The 21287-nt window shown below is 40.5% G+C and overlaps 1 protein-coding gene across 1 annotated transcript in view; it reads right to left on the bottom strand.

The window, feature by feature from the left end:
- The window catches only part of LOC136866310 (paired box protein Pax-6), a 653040-nt gene that overhangs the window by 19712 nt on the left and 612041 nt on the right, over window positions 1-21287 (bottom strand). Inside the window, exons 8-10 of the mRNA XM_067143153.2 lie at window positions 19620-19790; window positions 9657-9739; window positions 1589-1764 (exon numbers count right to left, since the gene is read on the bottom strand). Coding sequence (XP_066999254.1) covers window positions 1589-1764; window positions 9657-9739; window positions 19620-19790 — 430 coding nt within the window. The remainder of the gene's footprint in view (window positions 1-1588; window positions 1765-9656; window positions 9740-19619; window positions 19791-21287) is intronic.

The following is a 21287-nucleotide window of genomic DNA, read 5'->3' as shown; positions in this document are numbered from 1 at the left end:
ATTTTAGGTCTCGGGTTCGATCATCAGCATTGTAACGAATTTAAGACTGATAAGCAAACCTACTTTAAGGCTGAATATTCAACATACTGAGGGCCTCGAATGAGGTTCACACGACCTCATGAGGAAAATGAAGAAGTTATTTGCTTTGGAAAGTGAGTAATTGCTGTCCAGTAAACTGGTATAACGGTGCGGTGGTGGCGATTCTTATGTTTACTGCACAACAATCAGATCTGTCCCAAGAAGGACAGCTGCTTGCCAAATGTCATTTCCTTATTCCTTAACATTAAGGTACGTCTGTGGTCTGTTGTTTTATGGGATGAGGATACCTGATCCCCACATCTGTGTTATCATCTGTTACATTAAGAAACTAGTGCACGAATTGCTGTAAGTGCGGAATTACTGTACGCGTCGGACTGATGCGCTGATTTGGTATAATGGATAGCGAATCTGCATCTTTCAGTTCATTCAAGGACATATGACTGAAACGGCGTTCACTTGTCCGGTTCCTTGGATTCGATTTCCGATCGGGCCAAGGATTTTAACTGTGTATGATTAATTTCTCTGACTCGGGAACTGCGTGTTCGGGTTCATTTCATGTGTATAAGTTCATATCATCATGCCATTTTACATTTTTGGTCATATGACTTCATTAAGAGCTTCTCCGAAGCCCTCTAGGGGTGTTTTTTCCCTCGGACTCAGCGAAAGATCCCACCTCTAACGCCTCAAGGGCAGTGTCCTGGAACGTGAGACTTTGGGTCAGGGGTACAATTGGAGTGGAGAACCAGAACCTCGCCCAGGTGGCCTCATCTGCTATGCTGAACAGAGTCCTTGTGGGGGATTGGGAAGATCGGTAGGGACAGAAAAGGAAGAGAGAAGGAAGCGGCCGTGGCCTTAAGTTAGGTACCATCCCGGCATTTGCCTGGAGGAGAAGAGGGAAACCACGGAAAACCAATTCGGGGATGGCTGAGGAGGGAATCGAACCCCTCTCTACTCAGTTGAACACCCGAAGCTGAGTGAATGCCGTTCCAGCCCTCGTACCACTTTTATTATTATTATTATTATTATTATTATTATTATTATTATTATTATTATTATTATTATTATTATTATTATTATTATTATTATTATTATTATTATTTTACAGATAGGTCATGTGGCGACGAAGGGACAGAAAAGGGCTAAGAGTTGGAATGAATCTACCGTGGTCTTGATTACAGTCCCAGCATTTGTCTGGAGTGAAAATGGGAAACCACGGAAAACCATTTTCAGGGCTGCTAAGGGTAGGGTTCAAACCCATTATCCCCGATCGCAAGCTGACAGCTACGTGACCCAAACCGCGCACACTCACATAGTTCTTCTAACGACCGAGCCTTACAAGTCCCTTCATTGGGGGAATACAGTCTGTCTTTCCCGTCAGCTCGCTCTGCCCGTCTCGCTTGAGTTTGCCGAAAATTTTTATTTGGTGGTTCTGTATATTAACTTTTTTCTAAATGAGATTTGCAATATACGTTTGTATGGTTATACGTGCATTGTGAATCGCTTACGTACCAACAAATGTGTGGAAGCTGATGTCCTTACGAACACATACCTGTACGAGTCCGGGGCCATACTCATGGGCGGCGCGATGGACGGGTACATGGCGTTGGCGAAGCCACTACCGTTCAGCAGACGGGGCGGACTGCTACTCGGTTGTTCCACTACGCGGCGCTGGTTCCGAAGTTTCTCTTCTCTTCGCCACTTAGCGCGTCGATTTGAGAACCATACCTGTGAGAACAAAGATAATGAAAATAATAAACAAATACAAAGAAATACATTGCAAAATTTCATGAATCACGGCATTCGAACCAGAATTGTCGCTATTGCTTCGTGTAAAGGTAGTCTATGAGGTACCGAACAGGTTAGCTCAGTGCATTGCGACAGGACAGTTTTGGCTGCTAGCTCTGTACTCAGGTCATCCTCGAAACGGTTTTTCATGGTTTCCCAATCCATCTCCAGGGAAATGCTGGGCTGGTAACTTTTCCAAGCCCACGGCTGCTTTCTTCCCATTCCTAGCCCATATAAGTACATTTACACCTACAGACAACATCCTCACATAGCTAATCGCCATGGGCCAATCAGCTACATAACTGACGCCATTTAGGACAGCTGCGTGTCAGTTTCACCGTTCTGATTATTTCACCGGATGACAAGAGATATCAGACCTCTATTAGGTGAGTTGTTGGTGTGGTCGATTGCAATATTGTGGAATTAACACCCAATATATCACCAAAATATTTTTACATACAACTTGAAATGCTGAATGGAATTCTTCTACCCTTGAAAAGAATTGACTACATCCACCAAATTTGAACCGGAGATCTTTTGATTCAAAGATAAACACTCACCAATGACCCGAAGAGGAGGCTATAATATGAATAAAAACAAGAAATATATAGTCTTCACATAAATTAAAGCGGAAATTTATTCCACAATCAACCTTTTTTAAATAAGTAAAATTGCATTTAAAAGAAAGTCCGCCTCTGTGGTGTAGTGGTTAGTGTGATTAGCTGCCACCCCCGGACTCCCAAGTTCGATTCTAGGCTCTGCCACGAAATTTGAAAAGTAATACCAGTGCTGGAATATGGTCCACTGAGCCTCGGGAGGTCAACAGAGTAGAGGGGAGTTCGATTCCTCACTCAGCCATCCTCGAAGTGGTTTTTCCGTGGTTTCCCACTTCTCCTCCAGGCAAGTGCCGCTTCCTTCCTTCCTTGTCTGACCCTTCCAATCTTCGGAATCTCCCACAAGGCCCCTGTTCAGCTTAGCTGGTGAGGCCGCCTGGGCGAGGTACTGGTCCTCCTCCTAGTTGTAACGCCCCCCCCCCCTCCGCGACCCAAAGTCTCACGATCCAGGACACTGCCCTTGAAGTGGTAAAGGTGGGATCCCTTGCTGAGACCGAGAGATAAACCAACCCTGAAGGGTAAATGGATTAAGAAAGAAAGAAAGAAAGAAAGAAAGAAAGAAAGAAAGAAAGAAAGAACGAATTTAAAAAAACATAGCCTGAAAAATACAGAATAGCGGATGTAAGTAAGACTGACAAATTTAAGAGATAAATTTAGTGATTTGTGTCTAGTCAGTCAGTAGCAGGAAATTTAAAGAATGATAGACATAACGATAATCAAGAAGACTTTCTACAACATGCTACGACGAATAACGTACGGAAATGTAAAAATGTTTGGATGAGATTATGTTGTCACTGAAGTTTCGAAAATTTCGAAATGTATTGCTACGAGTATTTAAATGATAGAGGTAGACTTAACAAAGTGAGAAGCTATGTTTCACATTGAAAAATGCGCCCCTAGAGGGATTAAGTAGACCTATGCCACGAGGCAAGTCAGTTGTGGTTGTGCCCGTACTAGAACTGGACACTATAAGACCACACAGCGTGAGTAAACACAGCCTACCGGCACATTATACTATTATTTCTGTTGTTCAGCGATTTATATAGGCACATGACCCCAATATTTGATTTGATTGGTGGTTTTAGTTCTTTTCACTGCGTATGTGCTATTTTCAGTCGATGATGTCAGTCTAAAGAATACGTAGACATGATTCACAGGATACATTTATATCGTTACCCTTTTATGCCTGTGTGTCGTATAACTGTTTACAAAGTGTCAATACCACTGTAACAATTTTACAGGCTTTTTAACCATTAGAAATTTTCGCTTAGGAATTAGGCCTGTAACATTTAACTATACAATTTTAAAAATTCGAGATAAAACTGTCCCCTTCCCTGCTTAGGATGTTTAAACATGGAATCTGTCTACAGATTGTGTATATATACAGTAGTTTCTAGTGTTTCATTTATAAATATATTTTGCTCTCTCGTGGAGGTTTCCGTTAGCATTTCGATGGTTTAACCTTCTAATGCAATGCGCATATTCACGCATCACATTTGAAAGAAATGACATTAAAAGTACAACACGTCTTGGTATTAAGAATATTAGTTAACTGCACATTGTGGAATGAATGCATCAAAAATAGTGACTAATAGGACCAGCATCTTAGAGGGCTCGGTCTAGTCACCATGCATTCATGTTATTTCAGCCCGGACTTGAACAACACTTCGCCACATGTTTGCAACGAGAGAGGATATTTATTTCCAATTGGTAAACTATTTTTCTTTTATTACAAGCAGTATTGCCAACTTAGCGGATTTTCCGCTAAATTTGGCGGAATTAGAAGACTGTCGGCGGAGAAAAATATCATTTAGCGGACAGCGGATTTTTTGGCGGATTTCTAGATTTATTTTAGCGGAATTTAGTGTTTGATCAATTTTACGTTTAAAAAAAATTGTACTCCATTCTGTCTCCGAGCTATTCCGTATTTATTATCAGGAGCTACTAATCAGATGAGGAAAACGTGTTATTTGGATTTGATGTTATGAGATCATGGTATCATAAATTTGTAATGAGTGGGGAAAGGGTACTTATCTCTTAGTTGACGAATGACGACAGATAATGAAACTGTGAGAGAGTAGCATTTATATTTATGCTATGAAGGAAGACCGTTTAATGAACTGGCCTGTTCTGTGTGTGGCTCTTGAGGTAGGGGATTCACCTATTTTGCACTCGGCACTAAAACGCCTACAAGTTTTAGCTCGCCGGCTCGCAGGCAGGGGTTAATCCCAGTGAAACTCACAGATCAGGAGAGTGCAGATATTTACTATTATTATTATTATTATTATTATTATTATTATTATTATTATTATTATTATTATTATTATTATTATTATTTGAGATCGGAGTTCTTGGAGCAATTTTAGCGGAATTTTTAGTAGTATTTAGCGGATGTTGAAAATATAAGTTGGCAACACTGATTACAAGCCATCTATACTTGATGAATAATTCTGAAAACGTTTAACATACAGGGTTATTCAGCTAAGTTGTCCATTTCAAATAACTCGTGAACAGTTAAAGATAGGTCTATTGATATTCTGTTTTCACTTTCAGTAATGGTACCAAGGGCTCATGTTCGAACTTAAGTATTTTTCCATGGTGTCGATATCTACTGAGATAATGGTACTCTTTTTTATTTTTTGAACGGAACTACACTGTTTTCTACACCTAGCCTTAAACCTACGAAGATTAAAAATTCAGCACCGTGATTATTTTGAAAATCGGACAAGTACTTCTCGAGAAAATGTAATGTATTCAAACGTGCTTCATTTGCCAGCTGGGGACTGTCCTGTTCAATTAGCGCTACATATGAAACACGAGCTAGCTGTTAACATTCAGAATTCCTTCACCTTCTTCTGACAGCTGGGTATTCACTATATTGAGCCGAAAAAAATCTACATTAAAATGTAGCCTATAATTTAAAAACCTTAACATCTCCGAAGGTAACAGGTAAATCAAAAACGGATATGTGACGGGACCGAACGAGCTAGATGCACGGCGTGGACGTCTTAGCTGTTAGCTTACGTTCGGTAGCTGGTACGTTCGGTTCGAGCCCCACTATCGGCACCCCTGACGATTGTTTTCCGTGGTTTGCCGTCTTCATTTTAATTAAGGCAATGACCACTGTCTTCCCACTGCTAGCCCTTTCCTAACCAATTGTCGCCGAAAACCCACCTGAGTTAGTGCTAACACTAAGAAGAAGAATGCCGGGCTGAGTGGCTCAGACGCTTGAGGCGCTGATCTTCTTGACTCCAACTTGGCAGGTTCGATCCTAGCTCAGTCCAGTGATATTTGAAGGTGCTCAAATACGTCAGCCTCGTCTAGGTAGACTTACTGGCACATAAAATAACGTATGCGGGACTAAATTCCGGCACCTCGGCATCTCCGAAAACCGTCAAAGTAGTTAGTAGGGCGTAAAACAAATGACATTATTTTTATTACTACTAAGAATACCATACATGACTGACACCAGGAAGGACATCTGCCTGTAAAACTGTGTGAAATCGACATACAGGACACAGGGCACAACACATCCCCACCAAGTTGTGGGAAAAGTGGCAGAGAAATAAGAAGAAACATTAATAAACGCAAAGAAAGAAAGACCTAATATGAATATTTAAGTAATGTTGTTAGTGGAAGTGAGTATTATTTGAAGAAGATGTTTTACTTTTATTGTTAGTTGTTTAACGTCGCACTAACACATCAAAGGTTTTCGGTGACGGAAGGTTGGGAAAGGGTTGGTATTGGGAAGTAGTAGCCGTTGCTTTAATTAAGGTAAATTAAGGTACAGCCCCAGCATTTGCCTGGTGTGAAAATGGGGAAACCATGGGAAAACCGTCTTCAGAGCTGCCGATTCGAACCCACTATCCCCTGAATGCAAGCTCACAGTGACGCGACCCTAACAGCTTGCGGTTGAAGAAGAAGCACAACTGGGCTATCACCGTTTATTAATACTAATCAGAACGGAATAAAGAAGTGGTTCGATTCTTGCAAGAATGAACAAAAGAAAGAGAACGGCCAGGAAGGCTATGAAAATGAAAGAGACCCTAGGCTTCACGAACCTCTATTGTTCGCGAAACTTTTAGTGATACTTGGTTTTACGGGGGTGAGGAGTAAGTAGGAAGCTACCTCGGTTCCGGTAATACTGCCAACTGAATTGAAATGAAATCTGAATTGAATCGATAGCATGATCGATCGACATGAATGTTCTAACACTTTATTATCTTAAGCCAACAACTGTGTCACACACACATTATATAACATTTCTCGATGCGAATCTTGTTCCTAGCATGAATTCTATATTTTGGCTTTGTTGTGTAAACAACAGTACTAGTACGTAAAGTGTACGCTAAATGTCTCACGGCGACTCATAGTTTGTGTGTCAAAGGTTGCCAGTACGAAGTTCGAAGATAACCGAGGTTTACCGATTCAACCCTAGGGAGCCGAAGTATCACAAAGAAGTTTCGCGTACTATACTATCTGGATCAGAAGAAAACAGGAGAAGTGGCATAGGAAAGGAAATCCGTCGCATATCTGCTTTTCCTTTAACTGTTAGTACGGCGATATTAAAGGTGTTCAGTCCAACATTTTCGCATAGTGTATTTATGAGCACAGTAGAGAGAATATCTATTTACTAGAAGGTGAAGGAATTATCTATGTCAACGCTAGCTCATGTTACATTCGTAAGCAGGGTGAATCGAACAGGGCAGTCTCCGTAAGGTAAATGAAGCACGTTTGAATACATTGCATTTTCTCGAGAAGTACTTGTCAGATTTTCAAAATAATCGCGGAACTGAACTGATAATATTTTTCATTTGTAGTCCAGGTATAGAAAACAGTGTTAGTTCTATTTGAAGTTAGTACTGTTATCTCAGCAGATACTGACGCCATGGAAAAGTACTATAAGTCCGATTATGAGCCCCTTGGTACCATTGCTGAAGGTGAAAATAGAATGTTAATGTCTTGAATGCTTCACGAGGTATTTGAAGTGGACATCATGGCTGAATAACCCTACATATCTTCTGATAGTATACCGGAAAAATTACAGGTGTATTATCAGTGGAATGTACAGTACATGTAGACGTATGTATGCATTCACAAGTTCGCAAATCTTAGGTTTCCAGACTGCAAATTTATTAAATGTCTTAATAAGATGTTCATTGGTTAGTAGGTAGGGAGCCCCCTTAAATTCGGAAGGTGGCAGTGGCTGAATTATATGCGGCTTTGGTTAAATAGAGGCCCCATAGACATAATCCCATTTGGTCAGCAGATATGAATCAGTCGTGTTTTGCTTTGTCCTGTAGTGCGATTTGTTCTCCTTGCGATTGGATGCTGCACCTCTGTAGGGCTATGCACATCTGCACGCGTAGTTCAATATCACCTAGTTTTATAACAGAAATGTATATTTTAATACTTTTACAACTTAACATACAAACCTCTGGGTGACCCAAGACTAGGCAGAATTTATTGCCAATGTGTGGTGACGTATGGTGTGATTTGATGCTACCCGCAATGCACAAGGGGGAAATTGCAGCGGTCAGGAGGCACGACTTACAGCCGACTGGCATTGTCCGTAACTTCTAACCGAGGTTCGAAACCTGCTTTATGCATTAGGATTCTTTGAAATGAGAAGTCAAGTAGATGTGGTTTGAGTTCCACGTATACTGGTATATTGACCACTCAGACAAGGAAATAATAATAATAATAATAATAATAATAATAATAATAATAATAATAATAATAATAATAATAATAATATAATATACCACTGAAATTTCCTCATTGTGTATTGCAGGTAGCATCAATTCATACGTCACCACACACTGGCAATAATATATCTATAATATATTATTATTATTATTATTATTATTATTATTATTATTATTATTATTATTATTATTATTATTATTATTATGTCTGTTAATTTCAGCTTATGTATAAGATAACCTATATTCGTCTGTCACTCCCACACAAGGAGATATTTCTCGTACCGGGCGAGTTGGCCATGTGGTTAGGGGCTCGCAGCTGTTAGCTCGCATCCGCGAGATAGTAGGTTCGAAGCCCACTGTCGGCAGCCTTGAAGATGGTTTTCTGTGGTTCTCCATTTTCACACCAGGCAAATGCTGGGACTGTACCTTAATTAAGGTCACGGCCGCTTCCTTACCATTCCTAGGCCATTCGTGTCCTATCGTCGCCGTAAGACCTATCTGTGTCGGTGCGACGTAAAGCAAATAGCAAACAAAGAAAAAAATAGATATTTCTCGTTACAGTGCTGTTAGGAACTCATTTTCTTCTTATAAAACACTGTTGGTCGCTACAGCGTAAAATTAGGTATACGACACTCGATTTCAGTCCGTTTACTACCTTCCTGGAAGAGATGAACCAATGAAGCTTTCAAATCTCATTTTTCTCAGAAGTATAGTCAGCCTAATGTGTTTTGCTTGGAAACCCATGATATTAAGATACTTTAAATGATCCACCTGTTTCAAATTTGCATTCCGAATGAAACAGTCAATCTACTTCTGTTCCTTATAATATCATAAAGTCTTACAAATACCGATTTTCATATCATGCTCGACGTATTTAATTTCAGGTTAAAAGATATTAGGTTGAAAGTTATTGAACTGATTTAAAGTGTATGTACTGTATGTTGGGTATTCAGCCCGAAGGCTGGTTTGATCCTCTGCAGCTCCGCCAACAGCTGCCTTTGCTGGCAGGACCTAGTGTTTACAGCGCACTATGTCTTCTGGTATAGGCTAGAGCAATGTTGTTACTTTCATTGATCTGTTTCTGCCTTATCTTTGGCTTTGACAATATGAAAGTGACTGAGGTATGAGCGATGCTAGTAATGCCATTCCTTGTGCAGCCTGTCCCTGCAATGAATGGTGTGAAAATGTTGCTCATAGGGTCAGTTGATGCATGCATTTCAGTGAGCTTGGCAGACTGATATGTAATAGCAACTTCTGGCTCGGTGAGGAAAGCAACGGGAAACTACCTCACTCCTCATTTTCCTAGTACGCCTCATCAGTGATGCCTAGGCCATCTATGACAGCAGATGGCAGAGCTGTTGAGGATCCAACCAGCCTTAGGACTAAAGACTGAACATACATACACAAAGTGAAAATCTTTTGATTTGCTCAACATTACCCTTTCTTCTGATAACTCATTAACGTGCACCCACTAACAGAATTCAAATATGTGGATGAGAGAGTTAGGTACCTGTATTCGTGCCTCGGGCAGCCCAATCTTGGCAGCGAGCCTCTCCCGTGCGAACACGTCTGGGTAGTGCGTCCTCTCGAACTCTGAAACACGTCGATAACATGTTAGACATACTCCATAATTCATTGATATTGACAAAGAAAAAGGTTATAAATAATAATTTCGTGTGGTTATTGCTAGCCAGGTGTAGCATGTAAGACAGACACTCTGGCGAAGGTGGGAGTCGTCTGCTGTGTATTGGTAATTTGAGTGTGAGAGTGGTGAAGGATACTGTTGTGTGTGGCATACGAGCTTCAAGAGAGCTGGTGATGGCACAAACCCCAGTCCAGGAACAGAGGGAATTAATGGTTTACGGTTGAATTCTGTCGGCCTGGTCGGAAATAGAACATGGGGCCCCGAAGACCGAAGGCCAGGAATCCTACCACTCAGTCATGGAGCCGATGAAACAACTCACATCCTCGTATTCCTGGAGGTGACGCAGCTCTTGTCAGTCACACCTCCAGTGGAAATGAGCAGCATGCATCTCTTTTAACCATATAATAACCCACATAACAACCCTCCTGCCAATCTTAAATCTCTGACAGTATCGGTAACCGAACTCGGACATCCGAGGACGACAGCTTTTGCGCTAACCATTACACTGCAGAGGTGAAAAAGTGAAAGTGGTGTAACATAAGCAATGTAGCGTATGTTCGTGGTTGTTAGGCCATCCCCATGGTCTAGGGGTAGCATGCCTACTTTTAATCCGGAGGCTACGGGGTCGATTTCCGGCCAGGTCAGGGATTTTTTCTGAATCTGATGGCTGGTTTCAGGTTCACTCAACCTACGTGATTACAATTGAGAAGCTATCTGATGGCGAGATAGCGGCTTCGGTCTAGAAAGCCGAGAATATCGTACGATACCTCGTATTCTGCAGATCTTCGGGATGAGCACCGGTCGCTTGGTAGGCCATGGGGTTTTATGCAGTATGCGTAGGAGGAAGCTAACTTGCCAGATACTGAAACCAGGAAAGAGAAATGATGACAGGCCAAAGATAAACAAGGAGAGACTGTCAAATACGCTTAGCTTCAGAGGGAAAGAAGAGTATGCAGAGACAGAGTACTTTAATGCGAGATAACCATGCCAGCAGATTTATTGGAACTTTAAAAAAATACTTTTCGGGACAAAATTCTGACACTTGATAGGCTTAGTGTTTTAAAATCCATAGCAATACAAGGGGTAATCAACCCCTTAATCTTCTTCCTGGCCTTTTCCCAATTAGTTGGGCTGACAGTAGATGTTAATTAGCTCCAATTTTACGGCCAGTTTCCTTTCCTGACGCCAACTGTATGTGGAGGAATATAATAATAATAATAATAATAATAATAATAATAATAATAATAATAATAATAATAATAATAATAATAATAATAATAATAATAATAATAATAATAATAATAATAATAATAATAATTTCTGGAGATCCCTGGTGCAAGTCTTTCGAGCTGATGCCTATTTCAGTGTTGGAGATGGCACATAAATCCAGTCCCCGAGCCAGATGAATTAACCCATGAAAGCTAAAATCCCCGAGCCATCTGGGAATCGAACCCGCGACATCGGGATCAAAGGTTATCACGTTAACCATTTAGCCATGTAGCAGTATGTGGAAGAATGTACCTATTCACTATTGGGTGTTTCTGTACAGATTGGCAGCGTGGCATTATGTTTTATGTAAAAGAAGATGTGTATTACACACGAGGCGCTGGAGTGCCGTCATTTTGCCATGATAAAGATGATTTTAAAATAGATACCAGAAAATCGGCTGATAGGCTTCATATTATTTAAATCCACACACTCTGTAATAGCAACGGATTGTGCTAGGATTCAATCTCACAAGATAGCCTAGATAGAGATGGCGAGCGCCTAAATAACCAAACAGAATTCGTTTAGGAGCCATGCTTTTCCTCAGTGTTTACCTCGTTAAGAGTTAGCTTGGGATTTTCATTCAATCTCCACGTGGTACAGTACAATGATTTACTTAGATGAGAAGACCTGTCTGAGTCGGATTGTCGTAAAATTAATAGCAAAAATATGAAATAAAGAGTTAATAATATAGGGAATAAGTGATCAAAATTTTTAAAAATATAATAAAACTTCAAAATAATAGGGCTGGTTGTTGAAATAATTGACAAGAAGCTAAGTTGGACACAAAGGAGTGCGTGAGACGAAACAAGCCAGGCTGAGTGACTAAGACGGGAGAGCGCTAGTTTTCTGAGCCCATGATCATGAATTCGTTTCCGACTCAGTTCGGTGCTATTTGAAGTTTTCAGTTGTAACGTAAAACACATTGTAAAAAAAGGGTTCAGGAACTCCAGAGGTACAAAATTCCGATTCCTTGGCGCCTGTTAATGTAGGAATTAAGCCTATTTCAGTAAAAACGTTCCAAAATTAAACAGGAAATAGCGGATACTATACTTTTTTCGGGTAAACACAAAAAAATGTGTTATCCGAGATATTTTATAAGCCGGCATCGTACGCCATGGAGTATCGAATATAATTTTTCCCGCTCTTCAAAAATCTGATTACTTCTGCCGGGAATGAACCTGTGATCTTGGGATCGGAAGACCGACACTCTACTGCTGATACACAGAGGGAGCTAACTATATTTGAATAAGTACATGTGAAACTTAGCTTAAATTACATTAAATAATTATAAATAAATGTCCGCCTCTGTGGTGTAGTGGTTAGCGTGATTAGCTGCCACCCCCGGAGGTCCGGGTTCGATTCCAGGCTCTGCCACGAAAATTTGAAAAGTGGTACGAGGGCTGGAACGGGGTCCACTCAGCCTCGGGAGGTCAACTGAGTAGAGGTGGGTTCGGTTCCCACCTCAGCCATCCTCGAAGTGGTTTTCCATGGTTTCCCACTTCTCCTCCAGGCGAATGCCGGGATGGTACCTAACTTAAGGCCACGGCCGCTTCCTTCCCTCTTCCTTGTCTATCCCTTCCAATCTTCCCATCCCTCCACATCCCCCTGTTCAGCCTAGCAGGTGAGGCCGCCTGGGCGAGGTACTGGTCATTCTCCCCAGTTGTATCCCCCGACCAAGAGTCTGAAGCTCCAAAACACTGCCCTTGAGGCGGTAGAGGTAGGATCCCTCGCTGAGTACGAGGGAAAAGCCGAACCTGGAGGGTAAACAGATGATGATGATGATGATGATGATCATATATAACTAAAACTGTAAAGTAAATATAAATTAATACTTGTAAAGATTAGCTGTAAATAAATGTAACTAAAACTGTAAACTAGATGTAAATTAATACTTGTAAATATTAGCTGTAAATAAATGTAACTAAAACTGTAAACTTGATGTAAATTAATACTTGTAGATATTAGCTGTAAATAAATGTAACTAAAACTGTAAACTAAATGTAAATTAATACTTATAAAGATAAGCTGTAAATAAATGTAACTAAAACTGTAAACTGAATGTAAATTAATACTTGAAAATTCTTATAAAGATAAGCTGTAAATAAATGTAACTAAAATTGTATACTAAATGTAAATTAATACTTGTAAATATTAGCTGTAAATAAATATTACTAAATGTAACTAAAACTGTAAACTAAATGTAAATTAATACTTGAAAAGATTAGCTGTAAATAAATGTAACTAAAACTGTAAACTAAATGTAAATTAATACTTGTAAAGATTAGCTGTAAATAAATGTAACTAAAACAGTAAACTAAATGTAAATTAATACTTATAAAGATAAGCTGTAAATAAATGTAACTAAAATTGTAAACTAAATGTAAATTAATACTTGTAAATATTAGCTGTAAATAAATATTACTAAAACTGTAAACTAAATGTAAATTGATACTTGTAAATATTAGCTGTAAATAAATGTAACTAAAACTGTAAACTAAATGTAAATTAATACTTGAAAAGATTAGCTGTAAATAAATGTAACTAAAACTGTAAACTAAATGTAAATTAATACTTGAAAAGATTAGCTGTAAATAAATGTAACTAAAACTGTAAACTAAATGTAAATGAATACTTTTAGCAATTTCTGTACTCTGTAGTGTAGTGGTTAGCGAGATTAGCTGCTACCCCCGGAGGCCCGGGTAACCGTAAACTAAATGTAAATTAATGCTTGTAAAGATTAGCTGAAATAATCCAGAAAATCGTATTAGTGAGAGACATGTTAAAGTTCATATATCCTTAAGCTGGCTTCTCAGACTCGGGTTTCCCTATTTCAGCACGTTTCCTCTTTAATTTTGGCACTCTTTTTTGAAACATTTTGAATACCGTAAATGAAGGGACGTTAAAACCAAATAACATTATTATAAAGTCACTATTTTCCTACCTGTAAGATTTCGAACATATTCATTGAAAAGAATCATTTAATGGCGGATAAAGATGTCTAGCTCGCTTGTCTGGATATCCAACTCGATCTCTTTTGCAGGTATTATAGCCATAATTATCACGAATGAATAATATTATTTCGGGAATTCCCTTTTCGAATACCGCAGTACTGTATAAACAATACTCCCCAGGCCACTACTTCCCAGCTCCCACTTTAAGCGACACAATACTCAACCCAAAATTTACTCTTTTTTATTATATTCCTTTTTATCTGTTCTTTTCTCCACTTCTCCCCCAACTTGAGTGATCCCCTCCTTCGCACTCCTTGTGTCCTCTCCCCCTTGAATTGGAAAGGAAGGAAGGAAGAAGCTCCTTTTCGAAAATCAATAGTTTGAAGCAAGAGAAATAATTCTTTCATCTCTCCGAGTGACAAGTGTGTTGAGAGGCGCGACGCAATTAGAGAGCGCCGTTTACAGGTGAGGAGAAATTGTTGACGAAGCGGATGACTTTGGATAGGAAGGAAATGAGAGTTGAACGAGGAACATACTAGCTTCCAAATACTGTACATCATGGACTGGACTGTAATGATCCGCTTATCTTATGATTGCATATGTACCGAGTTTGAGTCCGGAGACAAGGCTGGCGTATTTGAGCACATTTAAATACTTCCCGATTGAACCGGGATTGAACCTGCCAACTTGTAAATTTCCAACGTCTGAGCCACTCAGTCAGACCCTAAAATATCTAATACGCAGTGGATTTATGGAATTAATAATCAACAGTTTTGATAAGTCTCTAGAATTGAAAAGGACTCCCACGTAGCATGGTTATACATAGGCCTAACACACAGAAAGTAATCCTGTAAGATTCAAGATCTCATTGCTAGCAATGATAGGAGGGTGCAGTTCTTAAGTGCGCAGATCTGGGTCTGCAAATCTTATAACCACCTGCAGGTTAAATTACTTCTTGTTCTTTCAACTACCGAGCTCGATAGCTGCAGTCGCTTAAGTGCGGCCAGTATCCAGTATTCGGGAGATAGTAGGTTCGAACCCCACTGTCGGCAGCCCTGAAAATGGTTTTCCCTGGTTTCCCATTTTCACACCAGGCAAATGCTGGGGGTGTACCTTAATTAAGGCTACGGCCGCTTCCTTCCCACTCCTAGCCCTTCCCTGTCCCATCGTCGCCATAAGACCTATCTGTGTCGGTGCGACGTAAAGCAAAAAAAAAAAAAAAAAAAAAAAAAAAGTTCTTTCAACTCTTTATTCTGTCTATATATTATTGCTGGAGGTCATCGATTTGTATTACTATTCACATATTACGCGAAGTTCAAAATCAACGGTCTCATTCTGAAAATGAAATGAAAATCCACAGCCTTTTTCCAGTTGTTTGACCGGGTCAGGAATGGAATGAAGGAAGCCCCAATCTAGCGGCGAGGATAGGAATTGTACCGGATGTCGAAGCCTGTCGCACTCCTCTGGGGCAATGATTAATGACTGACAAATGAAATGATATTGGAGAGTGTTGTTCGAATGAAAGATAACAGGGAAAACCTGAGTACCCGGAGAAAAACCTGTCCCGCCTCCGCTTTGTCCAGCACAAATCTCACATGCAGTGACCGGGATTTGAACCACGGAGCCCAGAGGCGAGAGGCCGGTGCGCTACCGGCTGAGCCACAGGGGTTCAGCGGTCTTGTTCTAGTCTTATAAATATAGTGAGTTTGTTTAAAAATCAACAGTAAGAGAAGTGTGGTAAGTTTGGCGATCATATAATTCATGTAATTATAATAATTGTAATAAATATAAAGGATAATCTAACTTTTTAATAATAATATACCGGGCGAGTTGGCCATGTGGTTAGAGGCGCGCGGTTGTGAGCTTGCATCCGGGAGATAGTGGGTTCGAATCCCACTGTCGGCAGCCCTGAAGATGGTTTTCCGCGATTCCTCATTTTCACGCCTTAATTAAGGCAACGGCTGCTTCCTTCCAACTCCTAGGCCTTTCCTATCCCATCGTCGCCATAAGACCTATCTGTGTCGGTGCGACGTAAAGCCGCTAGCAAAATAATAATAATAATAATAATAATATAGCCTCAGCTACCGTGTGCAGGATGCCTACCCGTCAATTTTGACATTCCAGTCAATCAGTCAATACTGATCTGCATTTAGGGCAGTCGCCCGGGAGGCAGATTCCCTATCTGTTGTTTTCTTAGCCTTTTCCTAAATGATTTCAAAGAAATTGGAAAGTTATTGAACATCTCCCTTGGTAAGTTATTCCAATCCCTAACTCCCCTTCCTATAAATTAATATTTGCCCCAGTTTGTCCTCTTGAGTTCCAACTTTATCTTCATATTGTGATCTTTCCTACTTTTATAAACGCCACTCAAACTTATTTGTCTACTAATGTCATTCCACGCCATCTCTCCGCTGACAGCTCGGAACATACCATTTAGTCGAGCAGCTCTTCTTCTTTCTCCCAATTCTTCCCAGCCCAAACTTTGCAACATTTTTGTAACGCTACTCTTTTGTCGGAAATCCCCAGAACAAATCGAGCTGCTTTTCTTCTTCCGTTTTGCTCCTCCAGATTGTAGAGTAAACTGGATCTCTCTTGGGTGACCTGTAGCTCACTTGTAATGGATATTGTCGGGCAAATTCCAAATGTTTCACCAAATATATTTTTTAAGCCGACATCGAACGTCATGGAATGTCGAATGGACTTTTTTCGGCCCTTCAAAAACCCGACTACCTCTGCCGGGTTTGAACCCGCGATCTTGGGATTCAGAGCCCGATACTTTACCCATTGATCCACAGAGGAATGTTAACCTTGTGATATTAACAATATAAACGTATCATGCATAAATCCAAAATATTCATTTGAGGTAATAATAATTTCGCGTGCCTATGTCTAGCCTTGTAAGGCAGACCCTCCGATGAGGGTGGGCGGCATCTGCCATGCTTAGGTAACTGCGTGTTATTGTGGTCGAGGATAGTGTTATGTGTGGTGTGTGAGTTGTAGGGATGTTGGAGACGGCACAAATACCCAGTCCCCGAGCCAACCATTTAAGGTTAATATCTCCGACCCTGGCGGGAAACGAACCTGAGCCCTCTGAACCGAAGAGCACTACGCTGACCATTCAGCTAAGGAGCCGGGCATCCAATTGAGGTGTTAACGGTCACAAAATGCCAAGCAATACGGATTATGATATCGTTACTCTCACAACGTGGCTCTCCAGTACCTGCAGGCCATCCGACCGATAGCAGACTTCATGGATGCTGAGGCCCTTAATGGGCTATATGTGCCGCGGGATTCTTTGTTCGTTTACTTGTGGTAATGATACAAATAAATAATTGATTTTTTTTGCTAGGTGCTTTACGTCGCACCGACACAGATAGGTCTTATGGCGACGATGGGACAGGAAAGGGCTAGGAGTGGGAAGGAAGCGACCGTGGCCTTAATTAAGGTACAGCCCCAGCATTTTCCTGGTGTGAAAATGGGAAACCACGGAAAACCATTTCAGGGCTGTCGACAGTGGGGTTCGAACCTAATATCTCCCGAATACTGGATACTGGCCGCACGTAAGCGACTGCAGCTATCGAGCTCGATAACTGATTATTATAAATTACTATTAAAACATAATTGAATTGAACTTCTGTAAGGTACTGTAGGCCTACTGACCGAAATATCATCTTCAACGGCAAGGGAGAGAATGAAATACAACCTGTGACAATACAGTTCGGTGAATGAAGTCAGAACGGTCGATCCGGCAACACTGGCGACCTGAGTAGCAGCAGGTTTTGACCACCTGCTCCCAACGTTGTTCAGTTTAGCATCGTGCGTGTGCCGTGTAAGACCTGTTTGACACAGTGCGTGTTTAGTGCGTTGGTTCTGAACTGCGAAAAGGAACATGAACGACCAAAAGATCAATGTACAATTTTGTTTTAAGCTTGGCAAGACATCGAAAGAAACGCATGCGATGCTGGTACGTGTTTATGTCCTTGAAGTGTGTGTACCAGTAGTACGCCCGTTTTCGAGGAGGCCTGAAAAGTGTTTCTGAAAACCCCCGTAGTGGAAGACCGGCGACCGCCGTCAGTGACGAAAACACTGAGAAGGTGAGGACTTCAGTCACGAACGATCGACGATTAACTGTGTGCATGATAGCGGATGAACCGCTATGAAACCGTGCGACAAATCGTTACGCAGAAGTTAGGGAAGAGAAAACGTGTTCTCGTCTTGTGCCACATCACTTGACTGACGATCAGAAGCAGGCACGTTTAGAGGCTCCACAGGAGTTTGTCGAAACGGCTGATGCAACACCAAATTTCTTGAACGATATTGTCGTTGAGAATGAAAACTGGTGTCTCAGGTACGACCCTGAAACAAAACGGCAAGGCATGGAATGGCGTTCTCCGGGATCCCCTCGTCGGAAAAAGGTCAGAGCCGAAAAGTCACGCATCAAGTTCGCTTTGAAAGGAAAGAGATTTGACGATATTCCTGACATCCAAGGAAACGTGACGAGGCTTTCGATCACCATCCCAAAGGAAACATTCTTGCAAAGTTTCCAGGACATATATCGCCGATCTCAGCAGTGCATAATTATGGGAGGGTACTATTTCGAAGGACAGTAAGGTCACTGTCGTGCATTGTTCATCTATGTTGATAGTACAGGACTATTCACCGAACTTTATTTTTAAATCCACCTTCTCTATACTTGACAATCATGTGATGTTTACAAAAACATTACAATGTGCCACCACAAGGCACCAGTCTCGGTCCTACAAGGACCATCATCAGCCCATCCAAGATACACAAGCACATACCACGGTCCCAAAACAGAGCTATACGGCGAGAATGAGAGATGAAAGAACGGACTGGGGATGTCACAAGTTGTAGTAGCCTACATGGAGTGGGAAATGGTTATGAAGAAGATAGAGAAGGAGAAGAAAATGGGGAATGTTTAAATCAGAAGAAACAATTCATGATTTCGTCGTATTTCTACACAGGCACGTTTAAAAGCCAATTTGCTAGCATCCTATATTTAAATATGGAAGACTGTATGTCACCCCATTGAGTCTGGCAATCCGATGTGGAATAACTTAAATTAGTATTTTCTTTAATGTCCAAAAGAACTGAGAACACGGCAGAGGGAAAAAATAAAGGTCCACGTCGGGAATAATCCGAAAAGACAGAAAGATCAACGTCTGTGTTACATATGAAACGTACGTGAAGTATGTCATTGCTGCTGTAAAGGAGACGCAGTGGGGTAGGACAAGTCACATCACAAGGGAAACAGACACGTGAAGTTCTACACGGATCCCATTCAATTGCGAACAGCCTAAAAGTTGAACTTCACACAAGATGGATCAAGGATATCAGGATATTTGCAGCAAACGTGTGAGCACAACTGGTCAAGGACCGTGAACTGTGAATGAGTCTGGCATAAGCCTTCATCCAGCTTGTGACCGATGATGACGACGGTGATGATGAAGATGTGCCATAAAGGGAAATACGATAACAATTATAAAATTAAATGTACTACATTTAACGAAATTAATTAGTGATCAACTGGATAATGAGAACTTTGAAAGGTCCTCTCACTATGCTAACTACTGTATTGTTAACTCACCCTTCTCGAGACTGTCGATCTGCTCGTTGGTGAAGGAAGTTCGGTTTCTTTGCAGCTTACGTTTCAATCGTAGCCGCGCCTGGTCATCGTCTGTACCACCGGCACTCGAACCCGCGTTCGAGTTATCACCCGAGTTGGTTTCGTCCGACGGCGCCCCATCCAGATCCACCACTGCAAACAGAACATGGTAATAATAATAATAATAATAATAATAATAATAATAATAATAATAATAATAATAATAATAATAATAATAATAATAATAATAATCATAATAATAATAATCAATTGTCTTTCTGTCTGTACAGTTTAATTCTGCTGGTTGTTAATATTATTTAAAATCTCATCAAAGTGCATAATGATAAATTGCACATTCGATTTCTTTCATGTCAGTTTGACTATGAAAATATCACGCCAAATCTACTGGAATTATTGTCATGGAACTTGGTATTTGAGGACATGCTAATATCGAAATAAAATTACGACACAAATTATTTCAGTATTTCCAAGTAGAGGAAGGGGGGGGGGGTGTTAAGAAGGGCGGGGTGCTCCTGTGTTTTTGAACGTATTTCCAAAGCGCTACTAAAAGCCACAAAACTTCTAGTATTTTTGAAATTTATATTTTTGTTAGGTTCGTTTGGTCCGGTAGAATTTGTAGGTGCTCAAATTTGCCATTCTTGTGTCCGCAGACTTACCGTCACGTAAGAAATTCCAACGGGATAGAATTCTGTCACCTGGGCGTCTCCAGGAACCATAAAAGTAGTTAGTGGAACGCGAAACCAATAACATGACTTTTACACCATGCACATGCTACCTACCCAGTCGTAGCATTTTCCGATATCAGTGTCACTGTGTTAGTGTGACGTTAAACCAGTAAATATTCAAAAGTGGAAAATCACTGACTCACTGACTGATCACTGTATCTCGGAAACCCCTAATGTGGTAATTTCAAAATTCGGACGATGGTAGCACTTATGCGTTAGGTGCTCACTAAGAAATATAATTTGAAAACATTCCTCCCCTATGGGGATGAAACGGAGATTAGAGTATAAAACCAAAATATTCATTCGTCATAAATCTTTTGCCGTACAAATTTTAACTTTCACGTAAGGGTTCCTTCTTTTATGTCCTAGATGTTAAATTAGACAAGGCTTCAAACATTTTATCTATAAGGGAGTTAAATGTGGGTTAAGACTCGAATATAAAAATATATTTTCCTCCAAAAGTGTTTGACTTATGAATTTAAAAAATCACATAATGTTAGCTGCTTTTTATCCTAGTTGTTATTTTGTTTTAAATTCTATCCCGAAGGGGTTAGAATTGCGGTTATCTATGGAAAGGAAAGGAAAGGAAAACATTAATTGCTCCAAAAGAATTTTACGTACGAAGTTGAAAGTTCAGTGGGTAGTTGTTCTTCTGTGTCTTAGATATTAATTAAGAAACGGTATTAAAATATTCCAGTCCCAAGGAGTTTGAATGGGAGTTAGAGCCGTTAACAAAAGTATTCATTTCTTTGAAATAGTTTGATTTACGAAGTTAAAATCTCACCTGATGATTGATTCTGTGTCCTCGATAATAAAGAAGACAAGGTTTGAAAAACTTTCTCTGCCAGGGTGGGGGGGCGGAAACCGGAACCCCATGGCACTACAGCCCTTGAAGGGCCTTGGC

Source organism: Anabrus simplex, chromosome 3 (assembly GCF_040414725.1).
Source record: "Anabrus simplex isolate iqAnaSimp1 chromosome 3, ASM4041472v1, whole genome shotgun sequence".
Lineage (NCBI taxonomy): Eukaryota > Metazoa > Arthropoda > Insecta > Orthoptera > Tettigoniidae > Anabrus > Anabrus simplex.
The sequence above is the reverse complement of the archived record's forward strand: the minus strand, read 5'-3'. Positions and strand labels throughout refer to the sequence as shown.